This window comes from Lagopus leucura, unplaced genomic scaffold (genome assembly GCF_019238085.1).
Source record: "Lagopus leucura isolate 7727_CA_CO unplaced genomic scaffold, USGS_WTPT01 Super-Scaffold_73, whole genome shotgun sequence".
Taxonomy (NCBI): Eukaryota; Metazoa; Chordata; class Aves; order Galliformes; family Phasianidae; genus Lagopus; species Lagopus leucura.
The window spans coordinates 13509785-13535020 of NW_024962252.1; the positions used below are offsets into that span (position 1 = coordinate 13509785).

Here is a 25236-nt window from a genome sequence, read left to right on the forward strand (position 1 = left end):
CCATCCACTCTCTGCTTTGTTTTTAACCTGGCAAAGATCATTTTGCCTCCTAGTGAAGCACCTCATTTCTGTCAGGTGAAACTATTTGGAACTAAACAAAACTCCAGAATGATAAGTGTATGGACCATACGGCAGACATAGTATTTTACTTTGCTTCCTGAAGAGGTGCTGGAGGAAGGTACCTGCATGAGAAATGGGAAAGAAGACCTAGAGATTCTGGATAAACCTGGAACACCAGTTATACCAGATTGATGACTACAGCTGTGAAGCAAGAACATAAATACTAATGCAGAATAACTTGTTCCAGTTAACATTGTTAAGACATGTGGATTAGAGAGAGAGAGGAATGAAAAGGTTCAGCTGGGAGCTAAGCTTATAACATCATGCTTGTTACCTGAAACCGACCAGAAGCAACCAAGGAACTGGACATAGACGGTATTATTCTTGTCTAATATTTCAGTGGGGAAAATACACTGTTGTAGTGCTGCCAGTAGTGCTACTGAACTCTAACAGGTGAAAATCCTCAGAGCAGAGCATAAATAGTTACTGATTCTAATGGCTGGGAGAAAGGGGAAGAAAAAAAATGCATGATGAAATATATTTAAGTAATGGTTAAAAAGACATGTTTATAGTAAACAAGCTGTGAAACAGAAATAGATAAGAATGCTTGGGAGTGACACGTGAACTTAAGCAGATAAAGAACAAATGAAGAAGGAATGCATGTTATGTATTGCAGGTTAATCACTGGACTAAAGGGAGAGAAAAGCTGAGATTCAGAGAAACTCTTGAGAGAAAAGGTTGGACTAAACAGGAGAGAGCTTGAGAGCATCTTTTATCAAAATTGAACTAGATGAGGATTAGAACAACAACAACCAAAAGTTGGCTGTATTCCCTTGCATGGAAGTAAAAGAATGAGAAGGGAGGAAAGGCTGAAGGAATAATTGCCCAAAGGCTGTACTTGGTGAGGTTCAATTAAGCAGTGGACAAGGAATTGCCAGATGTCATAGGGTCAATATAAGTAAGATCCTGAACCCTGTTGACTTACAGTTGAACTTTTTCAATGAGACAGGGATATGTGCAACTACTCCACAGTCACTGTATACCTTCAGCAATTTCATAAAATATTTATAAGCAAAAAGCACAATGAGTAACTCTCAAGAGGGATTCAAGAAAAGGGTAGATGACAAACTGAGTAACATTGTTAATGGACATGGCGTTGATGGATTGATGGTTGGACTTGATGATCTTAGAGGCCTTCTCCATCCTAAGTGTTTCTGTGATTCTATGATGGTGAAAAAAATCTCTAGCATCTTTTGTACTATCTGAATTATCTGGAAAGACCTAGGCAAGCAGAAGCAGCCTTTTCATTGCTACTATTTTTTTCCCAAAACTGTTAGTTCAAAATCTGGATGCCCTGCAAATCTGATTTTTTAAAATGTTGAGGCTATTAGGTTCTTCAAAAAGACAACTGCTAATAGTATTATCTGTTCTGGATCATAAGGTGTTAAAGTTGATTAACATATAAAAATGAGTAAAGTAGATATAGAGTAAAATAGTAAAAGAATTTGCAGAAAATCGTGCTGATTTACAAAACTGATGAAAGCAGATCAGCGTGGGCAGATGAACATATTATGCAATGTAAAGCCTTTCTGAATCCTTTTCACACGTGAAAGCCTTGTAACACAGGTTTTTTGAAAGAAGCTGTATGGTTCCTGTTAGCCAAGAGGCAAAATGCCTTAAACAAGCATGTTCAAAGTGGTCCTTGGAATAATCGTAGTTTGCATGTAGGAATACTGCATAAGTACTTGTCGTACAAGAATGGGGAGAACTTGGAGGGTACGTGTAAAATATTAACTAAGTGAGATAATGCAGTCGGTATTGCCACAGAGTTCCTTTAGACAGGGTGTAGGTAGTACAGCTCCCACAGATTTGAATGCAGAGTACAGATTAACACATGGTAAAACAACAAATTTTGATTTTAAAAAAGAATTCAAAATGCACGCTACTGAAAATATACAATTATGTGACAGATCAGCACAAGCTGTTTGTGTATGCACAGGTCTGTGTCTGCTAACATGCAGGCTTTCTGAGGGAGTGGGAGAGAGGACTAAAACCTGTCGGTGGGGTCTTGACTTTTCAAGTATTATAGACTTTTCATCCTTTGTTGAGAAGATTGTCAGCTGATGTTTTATTTATACTGATAGGATTTCCTTCAACACATTATACTACTGGCTGTAGGTCGTTGGCATTAAATTATTGGTTGTTGGAATTAAAAATAAGGGAATTTAAGGTATAACTTCAGTTCCTTTAAATGCTACTCAGAGAGATTGTCTTTTTCTCTCTGTTCAGTTATTAATTCATCTCTCAGAGAGTCAGGGTTGAGATTCTAAGGCACCACTAAAAACAGTATATAAAGGAAAAAGAAACTTTGTCCAGGACTCATCTATACTGATGGACACTACAGCTCTTGAGTGCTGCCCCAGATGGACTGGCATATTTTCAAACATTTCATTCATATTCATGCTGCAGACTTAAATGGGACTGTCAGAGGAGGGCACAAGTCATGTTGAGAGTGCAAGAGACATAGTACACTCTCCCCCACAGACCTGATAACAAATTTTTGCATCCTCATCAGACAGGATTTTGCTTCTCAAAGAGTGGTCTCATGTGAACATGTGTAAAGAAGGAACAGTACATGAAGTCTTTTCTGCTTCTTAGTATATCTGTATTGATGATATTTCTGTGCTATTTTTAATGGGTCACTACCTAAAATATCCTGCACAACATTCCTGCAGCAAGGGACATCTGACCATAAGCAAAACAAACTTTTTCCGTAATGTTCCTTTATTATGGCTATTAGACAGATTTTATTTTCTCCACATTTCAAGGCCTCACTGTTCACAATGCACACTAATGGTAGCCACACAGCTGTGTGCAAAAAAACCTGCCTTTTGGACTCCAGAACTGTTGCAGCGGTCTGGGACAACATTCGTGTCCCATGAGACAACTGAGACTTCTGCTGCAGGAACAATCTTGTCTTTGCTGGTGTTGTTCCAGCAGAACTGAAGGTAGGGATGCAAGATGTCGATGGGGTCTACCTGGACCAGTAAAGCCTTTGACACCATCCCCCACAACAGTGGAGAAGCTGGCTGCCCATGGTTTGGATGGGCGTATGCTCTGCTGGGCGAAATGCTGGCTGAATGGCTGGGCCCAAAGAGTTGTGGTCAATGGAGTTAAATCCAGTTGGCGGCCAGTCACGAGCTGTGTCCCCAGGACTCAGGTACTGGGGCGGCTTCTGTTCAACATTTTTGTTAATGATCTTGATGAGGGGACTGAGTGCACCCTCAGTAAGTTTGCATACAACACCAAGTTGGGAGGCAGTGTTGATCTGCCAGAAGGTAGAGAGGCACTACAGAGGAACTGGATAGACTGAATTGATGGACCAAGGTTAACTGTATGAGTTGCAATAGGGCCAAATGTCAGGTCTTGCATTTTGGTCACAACAACCCCAGGCAACCCTACAGGCTTGGGGAGGAGTGGCTGGAAAGCAACCTGATGGAAAGGGATCTTGGTGTACTGACGCACAGCTGGCTGAATATGAGCCAGCAGTGTGTCCAGGTGGCCAAGATGTCCAATGGCATCCTGGCTTGTATCAGGAATGGTGTGGTGAGCAGCACTAGGGAAGTCATCCTGCTCATGTATTCAGCACTGGTGAGGCCCAACCTCGAGTACTGTGTTCAGTTTTGGGCACCTCAGTACAGAAAGGACACTGAGGTGCTGGAGCAGATCCAAAGAAGGGCAACAAGTCTTGAGGGGCTTGGAGAATATGCCCTATGAGGAGAGACAGAAGGAACTGGGGCTGTTTAGTCTGGAGAAAGGGAGATGGAGGGGAGACTTCATTACTCTCTTCCAGTATCTGAAAGGTGCTTACATCAAGAGTGGGGTTGGTCTCTTCTCACTGGTAACAGGTGACAGGATGAGGGGAAATGGCCTCAAGTTGCGCCAGGGCAAGTTTAGGTTGGATATCAGGAAATACTTCTTTACAGAAAGGGTTGTTAAGCACTGGAATAGTCTCTCTAGGGAGGTGGTTGAGTCACCATCCCTGGATGTGTTTGAAAGCTGTTTGGATGTGGTGCTCAGGGACATGATTTAGCAGAGGGTTGTTAGAGTTAGGGTAGTATGGTTAGGTTGTGGTTGGACTCCATGATCTTTAAGTTCTTTTCCACCCTAAGCAATTATATGATTCTATGATTCCTTACCCCTACAACTGGACCTATAAGGAGCATCTCCTAAGCCTCTGCATTTAAAGCATTTAAATGCCAATGAGAGGGCTCCATCTGTCTCTGAAAGTACAGGGAGTAGGAGAAGGAGATGGAGTTGTAGGGAATGAAGAAGAAAAACTGATAAAACTAAAGACATTCTTAACCACTAGTGACTACCTGTATATTAATAGATAAAACAAAGGAGCTATAAATTAATTATTGCATACAGTATTTAATTGTTAGCACGTTGCCTGGAAGAAGTTTGGCCCCTGCCAACTGGTACTTCTCTAGACTGTTCCTACTTTGGGGCATTGGTCCTATTTTGAACAGGACCTAAAAATGACCTTCAGAAGGTAGCATTTCTATGGATGTTTTGGGGGATAGCTAATGCGAAAAGCCTATTCCATAGGCAGTTTGGATGCAGCTACCCCATTCCTGAGCAACTGGCTGCTCCCTCAATGCATCTTGGAATATTCTATCTGTTTGTATAGATGTAGCCATTCAGAAAACAAAACACAAATGTTGTGAAATGCAAAAAAAAAAAAAAAGCTGTTTAGTTCTTGACAACAGGCAAGCACTACTCAATTAGTATAAAGAAGCTCTTGAACACGAGGGGCAGTTCATCCAAAGTGTAGGTGCAGAACTCCTCTGTACCTGGATGTGCTTTTCGCTCTTCCAGTGGTAGTATTCAGATCTCCAAAAGTTGCCCAAAACCAAAAATAGCATAGTTGGGAAATTGAGCTTTGAACATAGCATGATGTAGAATATAACCAATGTAACAGTTGGCTGTGAAAGAGAAAACTGAACATGATGTAAAATGGAAGATGAGCCTCGCTGCAGGAAGAAGCTATTTTGAAATGCTTGACCTTATTGTAATTACCATGATTAGACAGCTATTAAAACGTTGTCACTAAGTATGGTTGTAGCATCAGTAGATTCAGAAAGTAACACTGAACTATTACATCATGTCTATGGCTGATAGTAATTAAAAAATTAGTTAACACTTGAGAAGGCAAGAAAGGCAGATGGGAAGGAAAAAAACGAGAAAGACAACATAGTATCTGTGATCTTATTTTTACAGTATGATCACAGTGCCTTACATGTAAGTAAAACTCAAATTTCCTGCCTCAAGCTGTTAGAAATTAAAGGAATTCCTTAAAGAGAGTTCTGGGAAAAATAAAATCTGGGGAAGTTAAAACACCTACCCTCAGTGCATCAGCTCCAGCAGCACATTTAGTTGACCAAGGATAAATGGTTAATGTAATCTTTTTTGATTTCAGCAAAGCTTTCAGTACTATTTCTTGATAAAATGTCCAGTGTACAGCTAGACAAGAACAGGCTGGCAGCCAGTCATAAGTAGGGTCCTCAAGGTCCAATTTTAGGGCCAATTGTCCACAGTGTTTTTATAAATGACCAGGAGTTGAATTCACACTAAGTTTGCAGATGGCACTAGACTGGGAGGAGCTTTTGACTCCCTTGAGGGCAGAACGGCCTTACAGAGAGAACTCAACAATTTAAAGGTCTGAGCAATTCAGCAACTGCACAAAGTTTAATAAGAGCAAGTGCCAGATTCTGCACCTGGGGTGGTGCAATTCTGGCTACATGTACAGAATGGGGAATGAGAGGCTGGAGAATAGCCCCGATGGAAAGGGATCTGGGAGTTCTCGTGGACAGCAAGTTCAATCTCAGTCAGTAGTGCCTGAGCAACCCAAAGGGCCAACCATGCCCTGGGATGCTCCAGGCCCAGCATGGCTGCCAGGTGAGGGGAGGGGTTGTCCCCCTCCGCTCTGATGCTGTGCAGAGCTGAGCCCTGCTCTTTGGTGACAGCAACAGGACCAAGGGAACTGCATGGAGCTGCTCCAGGGGAGGATCAAGTGGGTGTTAGGAAAAAGTTCTGTGTATGTCAGCACATGTCATTAGGATCTCTGTCACCTGATCGTGAGCATCTGTACAAAAGAACAGTTTTGGCTGAAATCCCTCTCACTGCTGAGTCTGTGCCTCTTGGATGGAAACCAGGTTACTTCTAGAAATGTCACAGGTATGCTCCAACACGTGACTCACCCAAATGGCACATATACACTGTCTGGGTGGGTGACTTCAGTCAAACTGTGGAATCCCTTGGGGCTGTCTATAGAGGAACTCAGAGCAGCCCTACTGGCAGCTTGCAGTGCCTCACACCGAGCATAAAAGTAACTTAGGATGGCTGACCGTGTCCAAACTCCTGATGTAATTTCACTTTCCACGTTGCTCAGGGAGTCCAAAGGCAACAGAGTTATCATTTACCAATTAAAAGAAAACACTTGAACCAAAACAAAAACAAAAAAAAAACAAAAAACAAAAAACCCTTCTCCCTTGATCTGCCTCTGCTGTAGCAGTGCCCAGATCTCTCCGAGTCACCTCTCAGGCTGGTAGCTGAACATAGGTCAGACCTTGAGGATGTTCACGTCCCAAGCCCGGTCTTTCACCACAAGCAGGCCTGAGTTTAGGTCTCAGCTGTTCTACACCCAATGCTCTGTGTGAGGGAAGTTGTGGCTTGCTTTTTACTTTCCATCAATTTTTGGTGGAATCACGTGGCCGGCTGTGGGATTGAGCTTTTCAGGGGCAAAACCATCAGCCAGCTCAGTCACTTGAATAGGCACCAAACTAAAACCTGGGCATGAGTTTGGAGCAGTGCTGAGGAAATCCCCAGTGTGGTTTCCCTGGGACTCACTGGGATGACACAACTGCTCTTCACACCAGCACAGAGAGAATCATGTAGCAGCACTCCCATGACATGCATTTTGTAATCTGTTGTCTTTATTAGACACTGTGTAATTATAGGTAAGGGCAGGTGCTGTGACATCACTGCTACCTTTTTTTCTGTTTTTCCAACAGGCACCTATTAAACGTTACTAACTTTCCAGTGGTGCTGATGAGTCTGTTGAGTGAAAAAAAAATATCTCGTAAACAAGATCTTTTCCAACTTAAATCGGAAATATATATATATATCTATACATATATACACAACAGATCCTCCTGGTTTTCTGCTATGGCAAATCTGGGAGGATGGCCTGCTGTTCCTAGAGACCTTTCTGATTCCAACCCGATCAGCCTAACGCCCCTTGCAGATGCCTTCCTGCCAGCCCCTCCCTCAAGAGCCCCCTTCCTCCCGCCGCGGTGGGCACGGCCGTTACCCCCTCTGCGCGCAGTGGTATGGCCGCGCCCTCTTGCAGCTGCAAGGCGGTTCGTACCATTGGGTTAGAGCGCAGAGGGGAGAGGGTGTGTCGTGCGCATGCGCGCTGGATGCACGGTGCCGGCGGAGCGGTGGGTGGCTGTTGCGAGAGTCGCGGCGGGCCAGGCCGGGCTGGGCACTCCCGGGAGGCCTGTGGGGGCGGCTCGCCGCCCGAGCAGCCCCGGAGCCGGGGAGGGCCGGGCCGCCATCGCAGGCAGCGCTGCCAGCAAGGAACGGCGGGGCTGAGCCAGGTCTGTGCGCCGGGGCTGCGTTCGGGGCTCGGCGGGGAGCGGGTGGCTGTCAGTACTTGCGCTCGCGTGAGGCCGGGGCTCTCGGGGCCTGCCGTGCCCTGCCAGTGCCCTCGGCTTGGTGCCCTTCGTCGCGTAGAGGGAGGAGCTTTGGCTCCACTTTCGGGTCCGTTGTGTCAGGTGTAGGACTGCCAGGTGTTGTCGGCAGCCCTGCTCTGTGGGCTGGGGGGCACTGAGGAGCGAGGGCCGGGGCGCGGGACGGAATGGCTGAGGTGGGAAGGGAGCTTTGCGCACTGCCTGGTCCCACTGCTCTGCTCATCAGGGTCACGCAGAGCGTGTTGCTGAGGGTTAGGTCCGGGCAGCTTTTGAAGATCTCTAAGAAAGGATGCTTCCCAACCTCTGTGGGTAGCCTGTGCCAGTGCTTAGTCACCATCACAGTAAATAAGTTTTTCTTCATGTTCAAATGGAACAGATCCCTACGGTGCCAAAGGCTTGGGTCTGTTGTGTCGTGGTGGAGGTTGTTGCATGGTGGAGGCAAACAGGAACATCTCACTGGGGTTTCTGTATTCCCTTGCGACAATGGCTTTCTTATCCAGCTCCTGTCTGTGGCCTTTTACAGACAGTGTAGAGTTTGGTGGCCAGGCTGATACAGCCTAAATCATGCATAAAATGACCTGGTACTCAAATATTTAAACATTACCCAGTTCTTTCCACCCCACGAAGTCATGATCTTTAACTGCTGCGTGTTCAGGAAGTTTCAGCTAACTTGAGGCACTGACTGCCAGACTGTTCGGTTAATTATGCTGATGTTGTTAATCATACATATTAATGCTGCTTGTCTGCATTCCGTACTCCTGTTGCATTTTTGGAATTGGATTTCTGTTGGAAAGTCTTGTAATGTTTGGAAACTGATTGCTAAGTCTTGTTTTGAGATATGATCCTGAAAGCTTGTTTTTGTGTTAGTGGTCCCATGTACTAGGATAAGTTTTTCTCTTTTCATATCCCAAGTGTGTATGTGAGGTTCTGACTTGCACCCAAAGGCATAAGCAGTGGTGGAAAATCAGTGAGGGAAAAGCAGAAGAGTAAAAGAATAATGGTTAGTGACAGCACACTGCTGTTTAAATGTGAATTTTGTGAGTAAGAAAACAGGATTTTCTTCTTGTGTTTTCCCTTCCTCTTTCTTGCCTTCCTTCTTTGCTCTCTTCCACTTTTGCTTTAGTACATTACTAAAACAAAGTTTACTTTACTATAATACTAGTAAAGAATTTGCAGGCCAATTGCTAATCCTAAACGCATTGCTTAAATTGAGGGTTTTTTTTGTTCATCTACACCTGTCTTTGGGATGATTGTGCTCAATGACAGCAGAGCTGATGTTGTAACTGCAATGAAAGTGAGTTCTGCATAGTTTAGGAAGTGTTGTACACAGGTGACTTTTTAAAAAGACTCACTTTATTTTTTTCTTTTTGTTCCAGATGGGAAAAAAAAGAGTTAATGGTTGCTAGTCCACATAATAGTGGAGGCTGAGTGGGCATGAAGGAGCGTATATAGTGTGAGTGAGAAGTCTCAAACCCCCTGCAAGGCTTTTTTCTATTAAAGAGAAAAAAAATAAATAAAAAGGAAGAAGACATGAATCCTACAAATCAAGATCAAGCATTTGGGACCATTTTTGACTGGGACTATCTCTTATGGGAAGTTCGTTTGACATTTTTAGCTGCTGGTTTTTTAATCTACCTGGGAGTATTTCTTCTGTCTCACTGTTTATCCTCCCGGATGAGTACCACTTATCGTGCCTTGTATGCAAAGGAGAAGGTGTTTTGGAATATGGCAGTCACACGTGGTGCGTTTGGACTTCAGAGCTGTGTTGCTGGGTTATGGGCTTTGCTCATAGATCCCGTTTTTCATGCTGACAAGGTGCATTCACAGCAAAAGTGGAGCTGGTTTAATTGTTTAATAGCTGCTGGATTTTTCTTGCTTGAAAATGTAGCTGTTCATATGTCCAACATCGTTTTTAGAACGTTTGATGTGTTCCTCGTGGTTCATCACTTACTTGCTTTTGGTGGCTTAGCTGGTCTAGTAATCAATGTAAAATCTGGACATTACCTGCCTTTGATGGGAATGTTGCTGGAGATGAGTACTCCTTCCACCTGCATTTCCTGGATGCTTCTAAAGGTAAGAATTTGAGGCTTCACAAACTATGTTTCTAACAGTTTTCATGCCTCTCACTTCTCTGTAAATACTGTGCGCAGTTTGCCTGGATAGTTTGAAGCAAGGCTGAGCTTGTCTAACTGACATCTATGTTACTGTGTTACCCACTTGTACAGAAACATGACCCTGACAGTTCTGCAGGTAGGCTTCTGTGTGGTGCTGTGTGCATATGGCTTGAGACAGCTTATGTCCTGCCTGAGTTTAGAATGATGTGTGCATGTGCTATATCATAGCTCTACGTGAAAAAATGCCTGAGGGGATGTGTATGCAAAGACTGGGGAATTTGCTTTAGTTCTGGGGATTCTTTACTTTCTTATCTTGAATTAACAATCACACTTCTGCGTATTTCTGTTCTTGTTTTTCTAGGCTGGCTGTGCAAATACCTTTTTCTGGAAGGCAAATCAGTGGGTGATGATCCACCTGTTTCACTGCCGCATGATTCTCACTTACCACATGTGGTGGGTGTGTATTTTCAACTGGAATTCTGTGGTAGAAAACCTGGGACTTCTCCATTTTATTGTTTTATTCTCTGGATTATTTGCTGTTACATTAATACTTAACCCATACTGGACATACAAAAAAACTCAGCAGCTCCTCAGCCCAACTGACTGGAACTTCGAAAATAAAGCGACAGAAAATGGAAAGTTAAATGGTGAAACATCCCAAAAGAAGAGGATGTAACACCAGAACATCTGTTTCCTAGTGTGATATTGGACTACAGCAGAAGAATACGCTGCAAACTAAGTGGCCCATGAAATCAAAGCTTCTGCAAGAAGCTCGTTGATGCGGACATTCCTTGCTGTTTGTATTCAGAATGCATCAGTGGTATTTAAAAATGTTGTCTGTATTTCATATGTACATATTCATAAATCTTCAGCATCTTAGCAAAGAATTATGCCAATGGTTTTGTCTGTACTTAGATAGTATTTCATGGTTTAGCAATGACATGCTCTAATGATATCCTTCATCCTAATGCTTCAAAGTGGCTTTATTGCTAACTTGTCCACTAATCTTAGCTTGAATTGAATTTAGCTTTATTCTCATTTCACGTATGTTGGAGATACTGCTACTGAAAATAACATTGAGAAGATTAAGATCAAATAGGTATGGTGTGGATACCTGTGTGCTATTAAATATTTCCCGCTGGATGAATTGGTCAAGTGGCAGAATGTAGTCATGGCTCAGTTTGTGGGTCTTTCCTTAAGTGCACTTGATGAAAAGGAAGAGACAGTTAAGTGTTTGCTAGCAAAAGAAATTGTAGTACCCAGGTTGCCTTCAGTATGAGACTTCATATCCACAGCAAACATGCACATGGTGAGGAGTGGGAACACCTGCTCATTGTGCTGCTGGTCATGCTAGGTAATCATATTGGTCCTTTCTGGACTTGAAATCTATGAAAGACAAGAGTCAATTATAAGTTTGTTGGGTGATTGGTAAGATTATCTTCTTTGTAGGTCACAAATGAATAAATGTGCAATTAGTTCCACTCGTGCTCCTGTTATACTTCCTCTTATTTTTGGAAAACCTCCTAGTTACAGAGCGTTTTAGAATATGAGGTGACTCATAGAATCATAAAATGGCCTGGGTTGAAAAGGACCTCAAATATCATCTAGTTTCAACCCCCGTGCTATGTGCAGCGTCACCAACACCAGACCAGGCTGCCCAGAGCCACATCCAGCCTGGCCTTGAATGCCTCCAGGGATGGGGCACTCATCTTTGGAGAAAAGCTTATTGTCACCTCTTTTAGAAGTTCTGTTATTCCTGTAGTGTTTTTATTTCTGCTTTGCAGAACGCAGAAGGTGAGGTTATCAATTCTTTGCACTTTATCTAGCATATTTTTAAGTTTTTAATTGACCTCGGGAACAGAGAGTGTGTTTGGATAGTGGTTTGGCAAGTTGTGGAGGTTTTTCTCCCGCTTGTACTTGTTCTTGGATGCAGTTTGGGGCAGCAGATCAGTGTATAAAGATCATGATAAAAGAGAGTGACACCTATTGGCAGGAGAGTGACAAAGATACCTAATTAATGCTGATATACTATTGAGATAAAAAACATGTCATTTGAAATTTCATCGTATGCTGTGATATGACACAGTTTTATTTACCAAAGTAATAAGACCAGAAAAGCTAAAGCTGTGAATAGCTTCAGGTTGAGGCATTTGTACCAGGCTTTGTGTCCTGCCCTGTGTGGGAGCATAGTGTTTAAAATGGCAGAGGAGTGGGGAGAGGAGATTACTGTCTTGGTGCAAACAAGCCCATTCCATTACACCTGGTGGGAATGTCTTTTGTTTGGATGAGGCTGAGGAGGTTACTGTGTTCCCTAATTTCCTAATAAGATCTTTTGCATCTCTTCCTATGTATATAATGTACAATACCTAAAAGCACCTGTTAACCTCAATGCTGCTGGACCTGCTAGAACAGGAGATCTATGCAATATTAGAAATAATAGTATTCACTTTATATTCCTTTTGGCTTCAAGGGCGAGAGGGTTTTACAGTCCATATAGAAATAGTACAGAGCATCAAAATAGACAACATTTCTTCAGTGCTATTACACAGAGCCTCTATTTTGTTCACTCCAGGTTCTAGTGTCTAATTACTCTTACAGTTCAGTGTTTCCCCCACATAAAGACTAGCTACAGTTGGCTTAGAGATTTTGTTAATTTGAAACAAATCCCAGACCTTTTGGGCCTCTTTTGTAAGGCCTCATCTGCAGTCCAAGAAAGAAATTTGCTATCAGCATCATTAGGGATAGGTCACAGGTTGTGCTTCTGCCATGATTTGGAAAACTTTCGCATGATGTTTTAGTATGATTTTGCTAGCCTAGGTGACTGTGCAGTACTTTGTCTTTTGCTTTCTTCTTGGGGTGGGTGTATTTGAGGAGTGCAGTTTGTGTCTCCTCTTTTTTTTTTCTTTTTAAGATAATTGGTTTGGGATATGGTTTTTGTGAGTGCATGTGTGTTTCTGCTGTTCTTTTAAAAAAAAACAACAAAATGTCTGATCTGAGGGTTGGACCCTATCTAAGCATCTAGTTCTGTGTTCATACATTCCTAAATCAGAGTTTGTTTTCCTCTGTTTGTGTCATGTTTTTTTCAAAACCTGTTGTCACTTTCCAAAACCTGCCTAAGGTGTTCCTGTCTGCAGTACTGGTCGTGATCCAGCAGCAGTCACAATACTCCAGCGGTGACTTTGGCTAATAGTTTTTAGCACTTACTGCTGAGTTTTCTTTTGTTAAATGCCTGTGTCCAGATTTTTTTTTCCCTGATAGCACTGATCAGCTATTGATGTTGTACAGTTACAAAAGACGCTTTTAATAACCTCAGGGAAATTGCACTTAAAGTGAATTTAGAAGTATTAATGAATTAATAAATTCAACTCTGTTCCTCATACAATGTAGTATTTGTTGAATGCATCTTTATGCTGAGTGCATGAATAAAAGTATTTTATTGAGCAGTTGTATACCCTGAGTTTCATTTGCTGGTTAAAGTAATGCCTCTATTTGTTGTTGTTGTTTTTACTTGCTGCTTGTAGCTGATTGTTTTTGTAGTGAATGTTTTAAAAGATGACTTACTTTGAAATAATCTCCCTGACTGAGCAGGAGTGGTGTTGTGTCTGTGGAAGTAGCTCTAAAACCTTGTGTGCTACTGTACCTTCATCACCATTTAACATTGGCAAGTTCAGTTATATGGTTAAGCAGAAGAAGCTGCACCATGTATGTGAGTATGTACTAAAAAGTATCACTTGAAATGACACATCTGGCTTGTGTATTTGAAGCGTGATCTCTTTTTGCTTTAGGCTGTAACTATGAAGACACTTGACTTGGTGTCAAGAGATGCTTCATGGTTTAGTATGAGCCACCGTCTTTTTTTTTTTTTTTTTTTTCCCTTTCAAGAAACTGTTCAGTTGCTAAACAGCAAAATAACAATTACAGGCATTGAATGTGCCCATCTTCAGTAGTGCTCTGCTGAACTTATTTCCTGATCCTTTTAGCATTAGTGAGTTAAAGGAAAACAGCATAACTGCTGGTATTTCAACTATTCTGAAAAGAATGCACTGTGCAAGCAACCGGCTGGCATGGTTTTGGTAGCTGCCTCTAGAGTCAAGTCCGTAAGATTAATTGAAGCAGAAGAAGAGATGTTCAAGTATAAAGCTCCACTGGCTGTGGAATGTGTGTGGGTACAGACTGGGAGCAGAACAATACATAACAGTACTTGTGTGAATAAAGTCCTTTTTGTAAATAATCTGTAAAAGAAACTTTGCTGATGTTTTGCTATTCAGATGTTTTCAATTAATAGATAAATGTATTTTACTTTGTAGTTCTTGCCATAAACCCAGAAATAAATTAGCATGCACTTACTTTGACAGTGTTACTCAGCAATTACAATCTTTTGATCCCGTGTCATGGCACTGGTTGATAAGTGAAAGTCTCTAATTAAGCAAATTATGCCTGTTGCTCTAGTTAGCAGCCCCCAGATGGATTTCCAGTGTTGGAAGAGACATTTCAGACTCCCATGGACTAATTAGTGTGTTCTGCTAGTGGTAGTGTCACAGAAACAAGTGTTCTCACAGTATGTTGTGCCTTCCTGTTCTCGCTAAGCAAAACAGTACTGAGTGAGGAGGAATGACAAAGGTAATGACACAGCGAGCATAGCAACATTCGAGGTGGCAGAGACAAGCCAATATGAAAGGAATGGGGTCTGCTCACAGGTGCACAAAGAAGCAAGCAAACAAATGGACAGTGCAGTCATCTGCTGCTGTTAGTGTGTGTGTTATGGTGAGTTCTGAGTCCTTTACAGGTATGACTTGAGCAGAGGGAGCTGATGCTGGATTCATCTGATACTGTACACATTACTTCTGAGCTGAAATGCTTGTTTCTTAATGTAATTCTCTTTTTAGCTTCCTCTGCTGCTTTGGATATTTAGTTCATGTTAAACTGACACTGCTTTCACCGGAAAAGTGACATTTACAGATTTACGAGTATGCGCATGATTTTAACACTGGTAATTGGTTGTAGCTGCTCCAGGTGCTCATCAGGGCCTGTTTTGTTGTTGTTGTTGTTGTTTTTAATATTCTTGATGCGGACCCACAAAAGTCTGCCAGAAACACTTCGCTTTGTGTACACTTTGTCACCAAAACTGTGTTTGCTAAAGTTGAAGTATGGGTCTTGTATTAAATGAGGGGGAAAAATGCTAGATAAAGCCCTAGTGATTATGTGTTTATTCTTGTTTGTGTATAAGAGGGTTGACTTTCCTGCATTTCTGGACTGTGCAGTTCTGTTGGCAGAATCTTTTAAGAGTAAATCAAGGTGATAACTGCAATGTCTTGAAGAGTGAAGCCACACAGGCAGTCTGTAAAAGTATGGTGAAGTGGCTTGTGTAGAGTAGGCAAGGAAAATCTAATGAGCTTGGTCAGCTTGTGTAAAGGTTGCATTTACAAGGAGAAAGAATATCCTTTGAAAGCAGCAGATTTGCCTAGGAGTCTTAAGAAATGTGAAAAAAATGAAGATGTTTTAGGATGAGATTGCTGCTGGGCACTGAATGGGAAATTGTCCGATGTTTTAACTCTTCTTTTTGCCTCAGCAGCATATTGTGTTAAGTATTGTTGTGACAGTGGCTGAGACTGAGTCTGAGGACCCTTTTTAGGACATCAAACCTCCTAAGGCCAAAGGGATCTGTAGTGTGTTCTAATTCATAGTGACTTATTCTTGTTCTGTTGTTCACTTTTTTTTTTTTTTTTTTTTTTTTTTTTTTCCCCTTTTCTGGAGGCCATTTCTTTCCTTCCTTGCTACTTTATCTACAAAGGATAATTACTGCTAGTAGAACTTTTTTTTTTTTTTTAAAGTCCCTAGATATGAAACTATTCTGTATTTCTGAAGATTCTGTCAAATGGGTGATGTCAGATTATCTAGGTTACCCATCTTTGATATATCTAGGGTGGGTTTTTTGTTGTTGTTTTTCCCACAATAGGACTTCAGGAAAGACATTATAAGAAAAATTGTTAATAATCTTAACTGCAATTTGGGAGATGCTGTACTGGTAAATTAAAATTTTAATATATCTTTATCAAAGTATCGACTACGTAAGCCTTAGCACCTAATGAATCCTATTTAAGTAAAAAAAAAAAAAAAAAAAAGTGCTATGGTATACTGCTTGCTAAGGTTTACTTAGATAATACTTCAATCCAGGTTTAAAAAAAATCTGATTTAGAATCAAGAGTCCTTGAAAGTGTTCATGAAGGACGTGCTATGGCTGGTAGAACATTACGAAGTTATAACTCTTAACTGTCAGGGTAAGTATTGGTGTGCTCAGAACTACGTGTTCCTGTACCCTAGTGCTGGTACTTAAGAGAGATGTGGAAGACTGGGCAGCAGTGGGCATCATATCAGAAAATGAATGAGCAATGCTGTTATTAAACCAAATGCTATTTTAATGTAATACTTTGCATTTCAGAAATGTTTTTTTCTCATATATATTATAGAATATCCCAAGTAGGAAAGGACCCGTTAGGATCATCAAGTCTGACTTGTGGCTCCACACAGCACCACACAAGAGTTTGTTACCTTCTATGCAATACCTTTATGTATTTAAAGGGTGTTATCATGCATCTCTTTCACTCTATCTATGCTAAACCAAGCTATTTTTTTCTCTTCTTCCTGTCAGGATTCATTTGCTGTACCTCTCTTTGTTCTTGCTACACTCCTCTGGACTTTGTGTTCCGCAGCCAGCAGTTCTGGCAAACAAAAGAATTAAAGGAGGAAAAAGGGTTCTGCAGGTATGTTTGGCATGCGTAACAGGGAGCTGCTCTTTTCCAGTCACAGTGACTGCAGGAGCCCAGGGTCTTTGTTTTTCTGGCAGCTGAGCTATTCCCATATTCTGACTCATCAGTGGCTGTTTCTACATGGGTGAAAGCAGCTGCACTCTGCAGCACCACTCTAGCCCTTGCAGGTGAAAACAGCCATGAAGCAAGTGTTGCCCTACTAGTTGCATCAGTCCTGTAAAGTTCTGTCCCTTGTGAGCACTGCCTATGCGTATCATGACTCATCATTATGTTTGATGAGGGAGATGGAGAAGACCTATCATTCTACAAGGCTCCAGCATGAGTTCTGCAAGAGATTAAAATGAGCAGGACTGCCATGTGTCCTGGTTCTGAGGTGTTTCTGGAGGATTACAGCATGTGTTCTTTGTGGAGGACGCATGAGCAACAGGAGAAGCAACTGGACATAAACTCCTCCAGAGAAGTTGCCTGCTGTATCAGCAGATAAACAGAAGAAAGGAATTGAGGAAGCCAGGCATCACTTGAGAATCTGGTAACTTAAGTCATCTTGATCAGATTTCGCGCAAGTTTTTGGAAAGCAAACCACGTGAATGATATTATATGTCCTTAGGAGTCACACTATTTGAGTCTATACTCAAGCATCTCAATTTTCAGCAGAGCATCACATGGGCCAGAAAACTGCTCTGTGGCCACGGTGTCCTTGAGATGCCCAGCACCTGTGCTGGAGTAGATGCCTGTCCTTTCGCTGCTTAGAGACCAGACTTTCGCTGGAGCTCCTGTAAGCAGTAATGAGAGGATGAGAGTAAGTAAATGCTGGTGAAGTCCTGTTGTACATCTTTCACATGTAAAACTGATTTAAACATCTTATGGTGCTTGGTACAGCCTGATCCTATTAACTCTGGCAGCAGCCATAGGTGTGCTGTAGTTATTGACAGCTAATTATGGGTAGATAAATAATGAATTTCATTGTAATTATTAGATGCTAACTGCTACTAGGACATTGCTGTAGGAAAATACTAGGAAGAGTGGAAGATATTTTGGAATTTAGTATCTTGCTGTATTATAATATGATCTGTTGGTTTTATCCAACAGATATTATAACTGTTGGATTTATCCAACAAGGTTTCCCCTGCAATTTTCTACTGGAATCAAAGAAATATATTGAAATCCTCCTCCTGCCAAAGGAGCCTATTGCTTGTAGATGATACTTTTAATCATGGAATTGAACAAGTTTTGCTGAAGATGATTTCCTGCCATTTCAGCTCATGAAATGACAGCTGGAGATGAGTGAAATACAACGTATTTTAAGAAATTACAGAAATGACAGCTAAAATCATCTCTCTGCTGGAAATTGAACTGAATACCATAATGGTAGTTCTGGCCTTAACCTTCCCGTGTGACCCAATTTTCTCTCTTCATTTTCTTTCCCACATAAAGCCTATACAGCTATAGTGGAAGATGCATTACATTCACACTGTAACTAATTGCATTGAAAAGAAATAACTTCATAAAAAAAAAAAAAAAACCTGCAATATTTTTGAAAGTAATACTTTTAAATGTTTCATTTGGATTTCAATTCATATGAACTCACAAAAGCATGAATTCATTTTGCATGTACCTTCTATTAGGCTATAGAGAAATGAAAAACATAGAGGAAAAAAGTGGAATGATGAAATTTCTTCTGAAATACCATCATTTTCTACCATAAATGGAAGAAAGATCTTACAATTTTCACATAATGATAATATACTTACTGTGCTTGGGTATATTACATTACTGGCAGTAGCATAAATACACTTGAGTAGGTTAATATCATCAATGCCTGATGCATGGATCTTTGAGTAACATTCAGTTTCACATTTTCATATTCAAAAGTACTCTACAGATTTTAAATTGTATATAGCATTATGAATTAGTTGCACCAATATTAAATAATTTTTGGACTGCTGTAAAGGACCTGGGGGTACTGCTTGGTGGCAAGGTGGACAAGAGCCAGCAATGTGCCCTCGCAGCCCAGAAAGCCAACTGTTGCCTGGGCTGCACTAAAAGAAAAACAGCCCGGGGCAAGGGGAAATGATTTCAAACTAAAAGAGAGGAGATTTAGACTGGATATAAGGAAAAAGTTTTTTATGATAAGAGTGATGAGGCACTGGAGCAGGTTGCCCAGAAATGTGGTGGATATCCTGGTCCTGGAGACACCCAAGGCCAGGCTGGACGGGGCTGTGAGCACCTGATCTGGCTGTCGGTATCTCTGTTCATCGCAGGGGCGTTGGACTGGATAGCCTTTAATGGTCCCTTCCAACTCAAACGATTCTATGATCCTATATCAGGAACTGAAGAATTATAATGTATTTAAGAACGTTTTTCATCAAGGTGTAACAAGTGTATGTGGGGTATATTGTAGAGTACATTCTCAAAATAATTGTAAATGCTTTTTTTTTTTTTTTTTTTTTTTTTTTTTTTTTTAAATTTTGATAAAAGGGGACTGTGACTTGTTTTCATGTGGGCATACAAATGGTTAGTGGTATGTTAGGGATAGGCATTACATCTAATCCCAGGCAGCTATGATGGACTGGGGGTTGGCTCAGTCGGCACTGCCTCACAGGGACTCTTACTGTGAGGAACCAAGGGGAGCATTTCGCAGCACTGACCTGCGTTGGGGATGAGACCTGTGTGTTAGGGATGAGATGCCAGTATCCTTGAGAAACCTTTATTTTGCTGTGCCGAAACAAGTTTGATTTTTTGCAAACTACAGGAGGCCTGCATTTCCAGTGACAAATGAGATTAAGTTCTAAAACAGCCACCGTGGCTTAGCATGCTAATGTACTGGTCCTAAGGACGAGGCTGGGATAAATAAAATAGAAAAGGAAACGTCAAGAGGCGTCTGGATGAGGAGCTACAAGATACGGTTTAGAAGCTTGTGGTAGCAATGGTGATGGGAGGTCGGTTGGACTAGATGATCTTGAAGGTAATTTCCAACCTTATGATTCTGTATTCCGCACGTGTCCAACTTTTCCGTCCCGGCAGCGAGACGCGTACACCTCCCGCTCGTCTGGCACCGACATCCGCGCGGCAGGTGTCCTCGCCCCGTTCGCAGGGCCCCGCGCAACGCCGCCGGGGGCGGAGGGTCCGGGCCCGCCCCGCCGCGAGCGGCGTGCCGCTGCGCCAACCGCGCGTCCGCGGGGCTGCGCGCCGCCCCAATGGTGGTGGGTCCTGCCGCAAGGCCCGGCAGAGGGCGGGGCGCGGCGGGCCGGGGCTGGGGGTGAGGCGAGCGGCGAGCGGCGCCCCGCCGGGACTTAGCGGCTCGGCCCGGCGGTGAGTACGGGAGCGGGGCCGCGCGGAGCGGAGCGGCGAGATTTCCGGCTCGGCGCGGGGGGAGGAGCGCAGCGGGGAGGGCCCCGCCGGCCTCGGTGCTCTGGGCGGTGGCCACCGCCCTCGGCTGAGGACGTGGATGGTTTGGCCGGGGCCGCGCGGGGAGGCGGGCGGCTGCCGGGCGCCGGTGAGTCCCGAGGGTAACGGCACACAGCTCCGCCCGGCTGGGGGAACGCGTTCGACCCTTGGGACGCGGATGCCGGGCGCGGGGGTCGCTGCTGAACGCCGCGCGCCCATTCCTGAAGTTTCTGCTGCGCGCTTTTCCAGCGGGCTCTGCTCGTGCGGGCGGCATCCAGCCGTGGTGGGCGCAGGGTGCGGGGCAGTGTTCGGACCTTCGGCCCAGGGCGGTACCCGGCTCGGCGGTACCCGGCTCGGCGGTACCCGGCTCGGCGGTACCCGGCTGTCTTATCCTCCGGAACGCTGTTTAAAAAAACAAAGCCCGTGTATGCAGCACCGACTTTGTAATGAGGGTTTGCAGTTGCTTTGCCTTTCTCGAGACAAGGGAAAACACTTTGGTGCTGTAGTAACGACTTGTTTGTTTTTCCGAAGGAAGTATTAAAATTGTCTTTCGTTTGTTAGTAATTAGGTATCGGAGCAGCTACATAGTTGTTGGTGGAGACCTCAGAGCGTGTAGTTATTTCAGGAGCAGCTCTGAGTGCACACATTGGCCTGGTGGGCTTTGCCAGCAGATAGGAGTGGGTGCTTGAGGGGACAGGTATTAAGAATCTGTCCATTGCAGAGGGTTGTGTTACAGCACGTCTGGTGGTGTCATTTTGACCCAAGATTTTATCTGTCTTGAATTCTGTGATTTTGGTGTTTGTTCAACCCACAGCTACTGAGCATGGCTTTTGTCTTGTGGTGGCAGGTATGAACTTAATCTTGCTTAATTGCAAGATAAAAATGGGTTGTTATTATTATTTTCGGTTGTACAACTTCACTGTCACAGTAAAATGCATATATAATTTTTTTGTGTGAGATTTTTTGTTGGTGCTGAGAAGGCATAAGGTTTATTGCTGGAACGTGGGGCCGTTCTTCCAGGCTGCTGCAGGTCAGGCTGCTGGCTCTCCTCTGCTCCTGTCACCTGGGCACTCTGATCTTGATAATCTGTCTGACTTGCTTGGTTTAATCCATCTTGTCTTCTTCTTTCTACCCCCTGGCTCAGCAGCCCATGAACTAGTTACGTGTGTTTATCTGGCTACGAACAGTAGCTTTTTAGACAGTGCCTTGAAATTGGATATTTATGAAGGCTCTGCAGTGAGATTTCAGTGCAATCTGGGCACAGCTCGATTTACTTTTGCATGAAAAACGGAATGTTACATGGGCATGGATGAGGCTTGTGATGGGGCAGGTGCTCTGTGTCCAGCATGTGGGGTTTCTGTGGCTGACAAACATGGGTGTATGCGGGGGAGAACGGGTTGTGGAAGCTGGCTACAGCTGGAAAATGTGTTTATTTTGGATATAAGAAAAAAGGGTTTTTTTTTTTATGATAAGGGTAGTGAAGGACAAACAAGTTGCCCAGAGAGGTGGTGGATACCCTGAACCTGGAGACACCCGAGGCTAGGCTGGATGGAACTGTAAGCAACTTGCTGTAACTGTAGGTGTCCCTGTCCATTGCAGGGGGGTTGGACTGGATAGCCCTAAGGTTCCCTTCTAACTCATGTGATTCCATCAGAAAAGGGGTGGCCAGCAGGGACAGGGAGGTGATTGTCCCCCTCAATTCTGCTCTTGTGAGGCCCCATCTGGAGTACTGCATCCAGGTCTGGAGCCCCCAGTACAAGAAAGACAGAGAGCTGTTGGAGAGGATCCAGAGGAGGGCACAAAGATGATCAGAGGGCTGGAACACCTCTCCTGTGAAGACAGGCTGAGGGAGCTGGGCTTGTTCAGCCTGGAGAAAAGAAGGCTGCAGGGTGACCTCATTGCAGCCTTTCAGTACCTAAAGGGAGCCTACAAACAGGAGGGGAATCAACTCTTTGAAAGGGTTGATAGCGGCAGGACAAGGGGAAATGATTTTAAGTTGAGGGAGGGGAGATTGAGGTTGGATGTCAGGGTAAATTCTTTACAGAGTGCATGGTGAGGTGCTGGAACAGGCTGCACAGAGAGGTTGTGGATGCCCCGTCCCTGGAGGTGTTCAAGGCCAGGTTGCATGGGGCCCTGGGCAGCCTGGTCTGGTATTAAATGTGGAGGTTGGTGGCCCTGCCTGTGGCAGGGGGGTTGGAGACTTGTAATCCTTGAGGTCCCTTCCAGCCTGGGCCATTCTGTGATTCTGTAACTCTGAGAACATGCTGTGCAGCAGTTCCTGCTCAGCACTTGTCAAAGCAGGATCCCCTAGGTCTTACAGTCTGTTTGCTGCAGGACATGGAGAGGAGCCATAGCGCTGTACAGTGGTTGTCACTGTGACTGTGACATCAGCTGTGCAGGTTGTGGGCAGCTGGATTTGACAGGTCAGTGGTTAGAGCACCACAGCATGGGAAACACTCTGCCCTGTGAACAGATCCCTGTCTCCGTGCCCCCATCTGGCCGGAAACTGCTGTTCCTCTCTGCAGAGAGGGCACAGATCTGCCCGTGTCAACTCTGGTGATCCTTTCTCAGAGCAGGATGATATGAAAAAGAAAATTTCTGGTACTTCTTGAAATTTCAGTAATACATCAAATATTGCCCTAAATTTAGTAGTTCTATAGCATGTCTTAACTCAAGATTTCCAAGATCTGAACTTTATGAGGCACATAGCCTTAGTTTTTTAGTTGACTGAATTTTTAATGTCAAGTTGCAACTTTTTGAAAATGCTTTTTGGTGACTCTCAGCATCTATATCTCGGCTTTTGGTGATTCTTAGCATCCCTATGTTGGTACATCTACATAAATCACTCCTCTCAGCAGTACTTTTTGTGTATTTACTTAATGGTTGTTGTTTTATGAGTATAAAAGCTTGTACTGATTTTATTATTATTTTATAATAATATAAATGATTGTAGTTTTTTTTTTTGCTAGAATACACTAGTATTTACTTCTTCATGTGGGATGGTTCTCTTCGTTTTGTTTTTTTTTTTTTTTTTTTTTTTTTTGCTTGAATGTACTTAGTGTCAGCACCAATAAATATCATTATGACTGACATCAGAGATCAGAGGACTCTGTCATTTTGTTCTGAGCTGTTCAGGGGTCCTTGTGTAGTTTATAGACATTTGAAAGGAGACAGCAAAGTTCTCTAAACCTTAAAAAACTTTTGTCAGACTTCATAATTCTTGACAGAATTTGTTGCAACTGGGAATAGTACATTATTCATTTGTGTAACAGGAAGTATTTTACTTCTATATAAAGTAGAAATTATTTTTGGACTCTGCTGTAGAAAAATTCATAAATTTCAGTCTAGTTCTGAACAAGTCAGGAAACAACTTCTGCAGTCTGTAGGGAAGGGATATTTTTGATTTGATATTTTGGATTAAAATGTATGCACTGTACAGAGCTATGGTTGTTACATTCTTCATGCTTTTTTAATACCACTCTGCCCTCAGTTTTGTGAGTCATGGAGAAAGTAGCAGTGTGCAACACTCAGTTTTCCTTCTGCATGTGGGACAGTTGTGTTCATTCCGGTTCTGTCAGGTGAATTCTTGTTTCATCAGGTTTGTCCATTTTACAGATTTAGTTTAGAACTGTATAAGGGATATTGTGGGAAATCATTTTATGGCCTCTAATTTGGAAGGCACTTTTGAAACTGTCATAATAAGTTCAGCTTCTTGGCGGCTTTTTAATCTGCAACTGCGTTTCCTTACTGTGCTTGGCTACTTGTGGAATAAATATTGCAGCAATTGTCCTTTATGGAAAGTTAATTGGGAATGTTTTGTAAGTTCTAGTGGGGCAGGAAGTGAGGCTTCAGTGATAGTGTCATGAATTACTTTCATTTTGTGTGTATTCTGCAGAGTGGGAGTGAGGCATCTTTTTGACATCCAAGACCTCCTTTTCTTATAGTAGCAATTCACTATGGATATTTTTTCACCCTTGTTCATACTTGTATAAAATCTCCTTGCTACCTCGCTGGTGGAAAATTCATACTGAAAAGTTGTGTTCTGGCTCTAGAAGTGCTTTAAAGAGTGGAAAAATGCAGGAGAGCCATGGCCCCCTCAACCTACTGATCTATGGGGGGTTCAAAACTAAGCCTGGGAATTAGAGAGGGAGGCCACAGGAGTGCTCTAAGGAGAGGTGCTCTTGTGATGAGAATGGATGTATGTTAGCAGGGCAAAGCCAAATTCTTACTACGTTTTGCTATGGAACCATGATTTAATTTTCTGTCTGTTTCCATATCTTTCTCAGTAAGATCACTGTGTGTATATGTTGTTGGAAGAGAGCAGAATCTGGGCAGTCATGATCAGTTGCACCTGTGGAAGGAAGCTGCTGCACTATGAGCTTCTTTTGAGATTTACATCTCTTGGATGTTTTCTTGTAGTCAGAAATCTGACTTTTACTCTCATCAAAATACTGAAGTTGATTCTGAGACCAGGGATATGTGAAAGTACAAGTTGCTTTCAAAGGGAACAATAATAAGTCGTCCTAAGCAAAATTTGAAAAATATTTTTGCAAACCTGTGTTTTTCAATCAAAAACTGGATTCATGTTTTTATTCTGAACTGCCCAAATCAGCAAGAATGTGGGAAGTGATGCGTAACTGGACAACACTGATTCATGTCCTACACGTTAGCTGCTCAGGAAGCCTGAAGCTTAATGTCAAATGTGTGGGTGAAGCAGTTAACCAGAGCAAAATAAATTGTTCTACTTACACAGTGGTGAATAGGGGTATTATCTTGGGGAATGTCTGCTTCGGTGACTTACTGTTCTGTACAGCACTTGTTACTTGGGACTGAACCATGAATCTAAGCTATTAGGATCCAAGATCAAGGTCAAACGTTCACTCTCATTTCTGTTCTCTGGTCTGTTTTTTAGAAATGCCTTCAAAATGATTGCAAAAATAATGTGGATGTTGTTTCTAGTTACAAAGTTGGGAAAATGTGTGTATCTTCTACGATTGCAGAGCTGTTTCTTGTGATCATCTCATTAAATATACATAACAAGTATACAGTTTCAAGAGGATAAATGTTATTTCCTTATCTGTGAGATTAGATCATAAGTTATAAAAAAAGAGCAAATACATACATCTTCTGCTAGGACCAAAGCGTGTCTTC

The 25236-nt window shown here is 42.8% G+C and overlaps 2 protein-coding genes across 7 annotated transcripts in view; both read left to right on the plus strand.

Annotated features, from left to right (window-relative positions):
- Positions 1 to 274: 274 nt before the first annotated feature.
- On the plus strand, positions 275 to 11561 carry CLN8 (CLN8 transmembrane ER and ERGIC protein). 2 transcript variants are annotated; one of them, XM_042895256.1, is made up of 3 exons: positions 275 to 435; positions 9194 to 9890; positions 10293 to 11561. In XM_042895256.1, exons 2-3 carry the CDS (start codon positions 9348 to 9350, stop codon positions 10605 to 10607), a joined length of 858 nt encoding a protein of 285 aa, XP_042751190.1. In that variant the 5' UTR covers positions 275 to 435; positions 9194 to 9347; the 3' UTR covers positions 10608 to 11561. The 2 variants fall into 2 exon arrangements, with proteins under 2 accessions (XP_042751190.1, XP_042751189.1); XM_042895255.1 differs by lacking the exon at positions 275 to 435 and adding an exon at positions 7647 to 7724.
- Positions 11562 to 19953: 8392 nt separating this feature from the next.
- The window catches only part of ARHGEF10 (Rho guanine nucleotide exchange factor 10), a 111798-nt gene continuing 106515 nt past the window's right edge, over positions 19954 to 25236 (plus strand). For 4 of the 5 annotated variants that reach the window (XM_042881135.1, XM_042881173.1, XM_042881191.1 and 1 more), the window contains exon 1: positions 19954 to 20010. The gene's annotated coding sequence lies outside the window, so the exon portion shown is untranslated. Of the gene's footprint in view, positions 20011 to 20149; positions 20195 to 25236 lie in introns of those variants that run through there. The other variant, XM_042881146.1, reaches the window with a different exon arrangement.

Excerpts from the sequence above, each read along its gene's own strand:
- CLN8 (XM_042895256.1), top strand. The coding sequence starts at position 9,348 with ATGAATCCTACAAATCAAGATCAAGCATTTGGGACCATTTTTGACTGG. Across the intron at positions 9,891-10,292 it reads TTTCCTGGATGCTTCTAAAG|GCTGGCTGTGCAAATACCTT; the intron begins GTAAGAATTTGA and ends TTGTTTTTCTAG.